Raw genomic sequence first — 9,491 nt, forward strand, 5'->3', positions numbered from 1 at the left:
TTTTTCTTCCTTCAGGTGCTATTTGAATGTCTCTTCATGGAAATTTGTTACAGGTATTGAAAAAATTTGCTATTCCAGATGTTTGAGGAGAGTGCCTTATAACCTACAGGTTTTCAACAGAATCTGAAACGCATAAATTTCTTAGTGAAAAGCTTTTGTTTCTTTCCATATGTGCCACTTGATTTAAAATGTGTTGTTTTTTTTTTTAAAGATATGTAGTAAAATGCTGATGTGTGTACAAGGGTTTTGTACTGGTGATGTATTCATGTGTACTAGTCGATTCAACGCAAAGGATAATTAATTTTGTAGTTTTTCTTTGGACTGTAAACTTGGTTGTCGAGTTTTTAATGTCTCCTAGAAAGTCTTGAGGAGTGTGTGATCAAATGTTTTTACAATGACATTCCTGTGTAGTGGTGTCAGCATTGTGATAAAGCACATTCAGTAAAAAGAAATGATTGTGTAATATTTAGTAATGAGCTGTTTGACTTGTTTGCTTTGTCAAGATTTATAAATCCTTTGTGTACAAGAAAAAAAAAAGTATTTAATCAAGTCGTTTTGTGTGTCTGTGTTTAATTTCGGCGCTTTTTTTTTTTTCCAGTCAACTACAAATGGTGAGGGAATAAAACTGGTAGGATGGTAATTATGAGCCAGGCCTGTGCAGTCATAATAATGATAATAATAATAAAATGCAGGCTTATATAGCGCAGTACCCCCATCTCAGATGGGGCTCACCGCGTTTTACAATAAAATACACAAATTTAAGACAAAGTGATGTAAAAATATGTACAAAGTCAACACAATCTCACATGACATTGGCTAAAATATACATATAGAAGACTAAGTTACATAAAAATATGTAAATCAACACAGACACCATCACAGTTTCAAATCACACAGGAGCAAACCACAGCAAAGCAAGGCACCTCACATTCAAAGTCAAAACTAAACACCCAGGAACCAGCACCACAAAAAACACCCCCAAAAATCATGACAAATTCATACAATCGACACAAAGAACACACCCGGCAATAAGCTCACAGCAAGCATGTGCAGGAAAAGTTTCAGTGAGGAAAGTAACAGTTTGAAAAGATATGTTTTGAGTGCTCTCTTGAATGTGGGTGTTGGGGTGAAACGGAGGCGTGAGGGTAGGGAATTCCATCTGCATCATAAAGGCATTGTGTTGTAATACTTTATTTTGTCACAACTGATTCTCTGTGTAAAATTTGGACTGCTCTCCACGGATAGGCGCTATACATTAGTATCCATATCATGCTTTTCTTTTCTTTTTTTTTTTCTTTTTTTAATTGCACAGCGATTGCTCTGATAATCCTCTGTGGTTGTAGCCTAGGGCTGTCATTGTATAATCAAGAAACATTTCCAACAATCTTCTCCGGTTTTATTATGAAATAATTATGATATATTTTAGCAAATAAATGCTTTCTTCCAAAGAATATATAATGCTCCGATTATTCCAGAATTTCTGAACGGGTGGGTAATGGACGCTCGCCTTGCCAATCGAAAGGTTGTGTTGCATTTCTCTAACATTTGACAGAGGTTGAATGTAGTTTTAATCCACCCGGAATGAAACCTGTACTAAAACCCAGGCAAAATACATTTCTCTAACATTTGACAGTGAATGAAGTTTTAATCCACCCGGAATGAAACCTGTAGCAAAGCCCAGCAAAATGCATTTCTCTAACATTTGACAGTGAATGAAGTTTTAATCCATCCGGAATGAAACCTGTACTAAAACCCAGGCAAAATACATTTCTCTAACATTTGACAGTGAATGAAGTTTTAATCCACCCGGAATGAAACCTGTAGCAAAGCCCAGCAAAATGCATTTCTCTAACATTTGACAGAGGTTGAATGAAGTTTTAATCCACCCGGAATGAAACCTGTAGCAAAGCCCAGGCAAAATGCATTTCTCTAACATTTGACAGTGAATGAAGTTTTAATCCACCCGGAATGAAACCTGCAGCAAAGCCCAGCAAAATGCATTTCTCTAACATTTGACAGAGGTTGAATGTAGTTTTAATCCACCCGGAATGAAACCTGTACCAAAACCCAGGCAAAATACATTTCTCTAACATTTGACAGAGGTTGAATGGAGTTTTAATCCACCCGGAATGAAACCTGCAGCAAAGCCCAGGCAAAATGCATTTCTCTAACATTTGACAGAGGTTGAAAGGAGTTTTAATCCACCCGGAATGAAACCTGTAGCAAAGCCCAGGCAAAATGCATTTCTCTAACATTTGACAGAGGTTGAATGGAGTTTTAATCCACCCGGAATAAAACCTGCAGCAAAGCCCAGGCAAACTGGCCGCATTGTGAGACCGGTGTGACAGGGGAGACAGATGCTGCCTTCAGTTGTCAGGCAGTCCGAGCAGCCAGCCAAACAGACCCACACGTTGCCAGACTGTCATCTTCGGAGGATTCTGCAACATGAAAAAACCACAAAATAGTAAAGAGCGGTAACTCTCTCCATTCACAAGGTACACAACTTCAAGTCCGTGCTGCTTACGCTACCGATTCAGCTAGCACACATGTGTTCTGTGTGGCTTGTTCAGGATTAAAGAGGCTAGGCCAGTCTTGAATAAAAGCTAATCTGTGTTCGCACATTTCTCGTCTTTCCTGCTGTGCGCACATGTCAAATGGTCGGTATAAGGACAGGCCCGGCGCTTCCTTTTTAGGAAGTGTCTGGGTTTGTTCCAATGCACCTTTAATTTACCTGTGTGCTAGCTGAATCAGTAGCGTAAGCAGCACTGACTTGAAGTGCACATTGTGACTGGAGAGAGTTACCACTCTTTACTATTTATTAATCATTTCATCTCCTGGCCTCATTATTTTTTAATGAACAAACCACACATTTCCAGTCAGGGTCAAGGTGGATCAGGTCCACCAGCAACTCTGAGGTAAAGACAAGCAACAGAAGAAGTGGATGCAACAGCATCCATGCCACAAAAGGACAGACCCCTACTACCTGCTGACTAGGTGGGAACACGTGTCAGTGTTTTCAGACTCAGGACAGGCCACAACTGCCTGATGATGGAGTCTCCCGTCGGACCGACGGATGAGTAGACAGGCAGGCTTATCTGTCGGTGTGTGTCCTCATATGGGAGAAGAGGCCGATTCTGGATGCACAGCACTTCCCACAGGTGTTGCAAGGGAAAACGTCTACAGAAGTTGAGCCCTGCTTCCCACGTATGAGGAAGCAAAAACTCTCCTCCGCAGCAGATTCCGAAGAGGCTGGGTTACCCTGAACGGAGGCTACCAGGCACACCAGGATCCCATCAGGACACTGGAGAGGAGACACCAGACTACTATCTACCGCCTTCGCACAGGACACTGCGGCCTCCGAGCACACCTGAAGAGGATTGGAGTGGCAGCCACATCCCTATGTGATTGCGGCCAGGCTGACCAGACCCCATCCCATATTCTCCAAGACTGCCCCCTGTATGAGAAGATGCGGCAGCAGTCCTGGCCTGGGGGTGCTGACCTCAACACCAAGCTCTGGGGGACGGCAGCCGATCTTCACCGGACGTCCGAGTTTGTGGCATCCCTCGGACTTCGACCCTGACTGCGTAGCTGTCGAACGCTAAAGAAACTGCCTAAACCACCCCCTATACACTAACTTCCGCATTTGTCGCTCAGCACGGTACCCCTGTGGGACTGACAGCCAGACAACGGAACACCTGCTGCAGTCCTGCCCCCCTGCATTGAGTGCTCAGGAAGAGGTACTGGCCCTGTGTGTGTGTGTGTGTGTGCATGTGCGCTTGACTACTTATCATTATGCAGGTAATGCCCATGACAGACTCCATACATAAGTATTTATGATAAATAAAAGGCTCAATACTCTGCTTACAACAGAGAGAGTCTTTTGTGAAGGACTGTGACTGCACTGGCTCTTAGTGCTGCAGCCCTTGGGGCTAGCTGGCCCAAGAGGACAATCCTAACTGTCCTAAAACCCCCTTGGGCAACACTCTCCACTATAATCAAGTTCTATAGCTCAGACAGTCGGGACAGCAGTTGCCTCCTCTGCTGTTCTAGTGGTCATCAGACAGACCATCACACACGCATGTGGAGTAATGGCCTAGAGATAACGTGTCTGCCTAGGAAGCGAGAGGATCTGCGCGCGATGGTTAGAATCCCATAGTCACCAGTATCTTTTCTCCCCCTCCACTAGACCCTGAGTGGAGGTCTGGACGCTAGTCATTCGTGATGAGACGATAAACCGAGGCCACGGTCCCGTGTGCAGCATGCACTTTGCGCACGTAAAAGAACCCTCGGCAACAAAAGGGCTGTCCCTGGCAAAATTCTGTTTAAAAAAAAAAAATCCACTTCAACAAGAAAACAAATATAACTGCAGGCAGGTGTAAGTTTTAAAAGGTGGCGCTGTCAGTGTAGCGACACGCTTTTGCCTGAGGAGAGCAGCCCGAATTTCACACAGATAAATATGTTGTGACAAAAAAAAAATCGAGTAATATAATACAATACAACGGAACTCAAACATGCACACATATTAACGATCTCCCACCCGCCACCCACCCCCTTTCTCACCCCCCCACCCACACCCCAACCCTCCCCTCCCTCCCCACACTTTCTCTCTCTCTCTCTCTCTCACCGGATCCGACAGACAGGTAACGTTGGGCAGTTGGAAGAAATTGTCGTCCTCATACATGGACTGGTTCACGTACAGACGGTTGATCACCCTGGTTGCCGCTGCAGCATGGCATCCAGTGCAACAATCATCACACGGCAGCGATCATAATGAGAAGGCAGAGGAGGAGGAGGAGAAGACGAAGGAGGAGGGGGAGGAAGAAGAAGAGGGGGAAGGAGGAGGAGGAAGAAGAAGAGGGGGGAAGGAGGAGGAGGAGAGGGAGGAAGAAGGAGGAGGAGGAGAAGAAGAGGGAGGAAGAAGGAGGAGGAGGAGAGGGAGGAAGAAGGAGGAGGATGAGAAGAAGAGGGGGGAAGAAGGAGAAGAGGAAGGAAGAAGGAGGAGGAGAAGAAGAAGGAGAAGACGAAGGAGGAAGGGGAAGAAGAAGAAGAGGGAGGAAGAAGGTGGAGGAGGAGAAGAGGAAGAAGAAGAAGACGAAGGAGGAGGATATGTACTTATTGATGACTTATTAAAGATCTCAAGGCCTGACTAAGCGCGTTGGGCTACGCTGCTGGTCAGGCATCTGCTTGGCAGATGTGATGTAGCGTAAATGGATTTGTCCGAACGCACTGAAACTTAATAAAGATAATGATTTTTTTTTCAACAAAGTAATAAGAATTCATCATGCCAAAAATATCTCTATGCTCAGAAACCATGTAGCAGTGTACACGTTCACAAAAGAATAAACTGATCAAATTCAAAGAGAACCGGACTGCACGCACATGCCAACACAAATACACACTCCAAAAAAATACTGGCTCTCTCTCTCCCTCACATACGCACGCCCCCCCCCCCCCCCCCCCTCACACACCCCCAACACACACTCTCTCTCTCTCTCTCTCTCTCTCAGGGTGTTGAAAATATTTGCTGATTTCTTAAATGTTTCAAACAAAGAATTATCGATTGTAGACGGCAACGTTGGCACGATCATATCCAGACTAGTGTTAGGTTTTTAGAATATGGGATGTTTAAGACTTGAAATAAAGTGGAACCTCAGTTACATATGAACCGATATGTTAGAAGTGCATTATCTAAACTCAGGTTTGGTGTTTCGCATACTGCCTGTTATCGTTTGAGATTCAAGCGTTAAAGTTCTATCAATATTTCACTAGTGTCGTTTATGTAATGCAGCTGAAGAAAACGAAATCACATGGTATGTTTTGTTGCCCTGTTCTACATGATTTTGAGGACAAAACTGATTGAGCCGAAGTACTATCAAAATCCATGTCTTTTTTTAGATTCAACTGATTTACTTATGGCATCTAGAAATGAAAATGTCTTAACTCACTCAGTACGGCCAGTCCTCTCTTCTCCTCTACACAGACACCTCGGATGTCCAGTGGGTGTCTCAATGACCCAACCTTTAGCTTCCGTCGTCAGAATTGTGGTATTCTTTGTCAACATTCACCTCTTCAGTGAAAGAGCCTTCCGCTTGTAATATTTTGATGGTGGTAATTGGGGTGAAACGCTGTTAACATCGTCTCTTTCGCCGTTCGTATGGAGAGAGTTAACTAACATGGCTTTATTTGTTTACGAAGCACTGAGACTGTTGTATATTTGTACAAGTTAGATGTATTCTCGTGTAATGTTTGTACTACCTTTGTGTACATGTGTTATGTAGTTGCACTCATGTTATGAACATTATTTGTTTACGACTGTGCAATTCTCCCGTCAGACAGGGGTTATGGCCTAATCTGAATCAAACATTAGCATTCTCTCTCTCTCTCTCTCTCTCTCTCTCTCTCTCTCTCTCTCTACCACACACACACACACACACACACACACACTAAACATCACACACTCTCTCTCTCTCTCTCCCTCTTTCTCTCTCCATCTCTAACACACACACACACACACACACACACTCACACACACACTAAACATCACACACACACACTCACACACACCCACACACTCTCTCTCTCTCTCTCTCTTTCTCCCTCTTTCTCTCTTCCTATCTACCACACACACACACACACACACACACTAAACATTACACACACACACACACACACACTAAACACACACACACACTCTCTCTCTCTCTCTCCCTCTCTCTCTTTCTCTCCCTCTCTACCACACACACACACACACACACACTCTCTCTCTCTCTCTCTCTCTCTCTCTCCCTCTTTCTCTCTCCCTCTCTACCACACACACACACACACTAAACATCTCTCTCTCTCTCTCTCTCTGTGCCTCTTTCTCTCTCCCTCTATAACACACACACACACACACACACACACACACACACTAAACATCACACACACACACACACACACACACACACACACACACACACACACGCCCTCCAACACACCCGGATCACTCGTGTCGTACACCACCTCCCCCACGAGCGTGCACGTGTCCTGAGTGACCATGACCTTGGCCGTCAGTGACCCCTGGACGTGGGTGAAGGTCACGGCATCCATCTGACGAATGTACTGACCATTCGGGTGCCCCATGTAAACCCCCTCGCCCCTGGTAGCGTTGGCTGCACAATCAAATGTGGAGTGATGGCCCAGAGGTAACGCGTCCGCCTAGGAAGCGAGAGAATCTGTGCGCGCTGGTTCGAATCACGGCTCAGCCGCCGATATTTTCTTCCCCTCCACTACACCTTGAAGTGGTGGTCTGGACGCTAGTCAAGTTCGGATGAGACGATAAAACCGTGGTCCCGTGTGCAGCATGCACTTAGCGCACGTAAAAGAACCCACGACAGTAAAAGGGTTGTTCCTGGCAAAATTCTGTAGAAAAGTTCACTTCGATAGGAAAAACAAATCAAACTGCACGCAGGAAAAATTACAACAACAAAAAATGGGTGGCGCTGTAGTGTAGCGACGCGCTCTCCCTGGGGAGAGCAGCCCGAATTTCACACAGAGGAATCTGTTGTGATAAAAAGAAATACAAATACAAATACCCAGTCCATGTGTGTGTGTGTGTGTGTGTGTGTGTGTGTGTGTGTGTGTGTGCGTGCGTGTGCCGTGCGCGTGTGTCTGCTGAGCTGTGCCGGTGCGTATTTGCGACAATCATTCCCGTCAATCATTCTTCTTCTTCTTCTGCGTTCACTCGTATGCACACGAGTGGGCTTTTTTACGTGTATGACCGTTTTTAACCCGCCATGTAGGCAGCCATACTCCGTTTTCGGGGGTGTGCATGCTGGGTATGTTCTTGTTTCCATAACCCACCGAACGCTGACATGGATTACAGGATCTTTAACGTGCGTATTTGATCTTCTGCTTGCATATACACACGAAGGGGGTTCAGGCACTAGCAGGTCTGCACATATGTTGACCTGGGAGATCGTAAAAATCTCCACCCTTTACCCACCAGGCGCCGTCACTGTGATTCGAACCCGGGACCCTCAGATTGTCAGTCCAACGCTTTAACCACTCGGCTATTGCGCGGGCACAGAATCAATTAACCAGTCCTTGTACTGACCACTGTATCAATAATTTCACTGACGCCGGTTCCCGTCCGGGCCAGGACAAGGAATCAACTGACCCGCTGCGATCCATGTGTCCATTATTATTGTTGGTCAAACAAGTCCCCCCAACCAACCCATGTATCGTGTGTGTGTGTGTGGGTGGGTGGGTGTGGTGTGGGTGTGTGTGTGGCGGGTGTGTGCACGCGAGCGTAACTGTATGCGTCTGTTTGGGGGGGTGGGGGGGGGGGGGACCCTTAACGCCACATATTACAGTATATGACGCATCACTGAAAAAAAACACACACACAAAAAAAAAGCCGCTCAATTTCTAACTTTCGCGAAGAGAGCGGGTACTCTTGCACTCACCGGGTACACATGCACCGTTTCTCCAGGAGAGACCTTTCAGCGGGTACACCGTGCACTTTGGCGCAGGATCGGTAGGGCCGTACCAGTTGCCCGTCACAAGGAATTCCAGTCCCTGGAAGGAGAAAAAAAATAATTTATTCAAATCACACCACGTTGTTCCCTGTGGACTGCTGGCACTGCCAAATACAGAGATAGAGACAGACACAGCGCAGAGAGAAACAAGTTTCAGTTTCAGTTTCAGTTGCTCAAGGAGGCGTCACTGCGTTCGGACAAACCATATACGCTACACCACATCTGCCAAGCAGATGCCTGACCAGCAGCGTAACCCAACGCGCTTTGTCAGGCCTTGAGAAAAAAACAACAAAAAAAAACAAAAAAAAACGGGGGAATAAATAATAGATAAGCTTACATAAATAAATAAATAATAATTATAATATAGAAAAAGGTAGTAGTAATAATAATAGTAATACTAATAAAATGATTTAAGAAAAAAAATTAAAAAAATAAAAATAAAAATAATAAAATAAATTTAAAAAAAATAAATAAATAAATAAATAAATAAGACAACAATGGTGATAAATAAGCGAATAAATGTAAAACATGAAGACACACATTCACACACACACCCACACAAGAGAAACAAGAAAAGCCCAAAGACAACTTGAGAAAACTGAATAGAATTCTCTATTTAAAGCAGCACCGAGTTGAAGTTATGTACCTTGTGAATAGTGGAGAGAGTTACCACTCTTTACTATTTGTTAATCATTTTCATCTCTTGGCCTCATTGTTTGTTAATTCTCTATTAAAGGGTTGAAGAATAGTTGGGGTTTTTAACCCGGTGTTCGGGTGTGTGTGTGTGTGTGTGTGTGTGTGTGTGTCTGTTTGTCCGTGGTAAACTTACATTGACATTTTCTCTGCAAATACTTTGTCAGTTGACACCAAATTAGGCATAAAAATAGGAAAAATTCAGTTCTTTCCAGTCATCTTGTTCAAAACAGTATTGCACCTCTGGGATGGGCACAAAAAAAATTAAAAAAATGAAGC

General features: G+C 44.5%; 1 protein-coding gene across 2 annotated transcripts in view; it reads right to left on the reverse strand.

The window, feature by feature from the left end:
* Nucleotides 1-680: 680 nt before the first annotated feature.
* The window catches only part of LOC143276917 (uncharacterized), a 14,375-nt gene continuing 5,564 nt past the window's right edge, over nucleotides 681-9,491 (reverse strand). Inside the window, exons 4-8 of one of the 2 annotated variants that reach the window (XR_013053654.1) lie at nucleotides 8,448-8,559; nucleotides 6,978-7,151; nucleotides 4,625-4,722; nucleotides 2,299-2,438; nucleotides 681-1,975 (exon numbers count right to left, since the gene is read on the reverse strand). Coding sequence is in view for 1 of the 2 variants with exons in the window: in XM_076581583.1 (XP_076437698.1) it covers nucleotides 2,367-2,438; nucleotides 4,625-4,722; nucleotides 6,978-7,151; nucleotides 8,448-8,559 (456 nt within the window). In the remaining variant the exon portion in view is untranslated. Of the gene's footprint in view, nucleotides 1,976-2,180; nucleotides 2,439-4,624; nucleotides 4,723-6,977; nucleotides 7,152-8,447; nucleotides 8,560-9,491 lie in introns of those variants that run through there. The other variant, XM_076581583.1, reaches the window with a different exon arrangement.

The sequence above is a fragment of the Babylonia areolata genome, chromosome 33, assembly GCF_041734735.1.
Source record: "Babylonia areolata isolate BAREFJ2019XMU chromosome 33, ASM4173473v1, whole genome shotgun sequence".
NCBI classification, from domain to species: domain Eukaryota; kingdom Metazoa; phylum Mollusca; class Gastropoda; order Neogastropoda; family Buccinidae; genus Babylonia; species Babylonia areolata.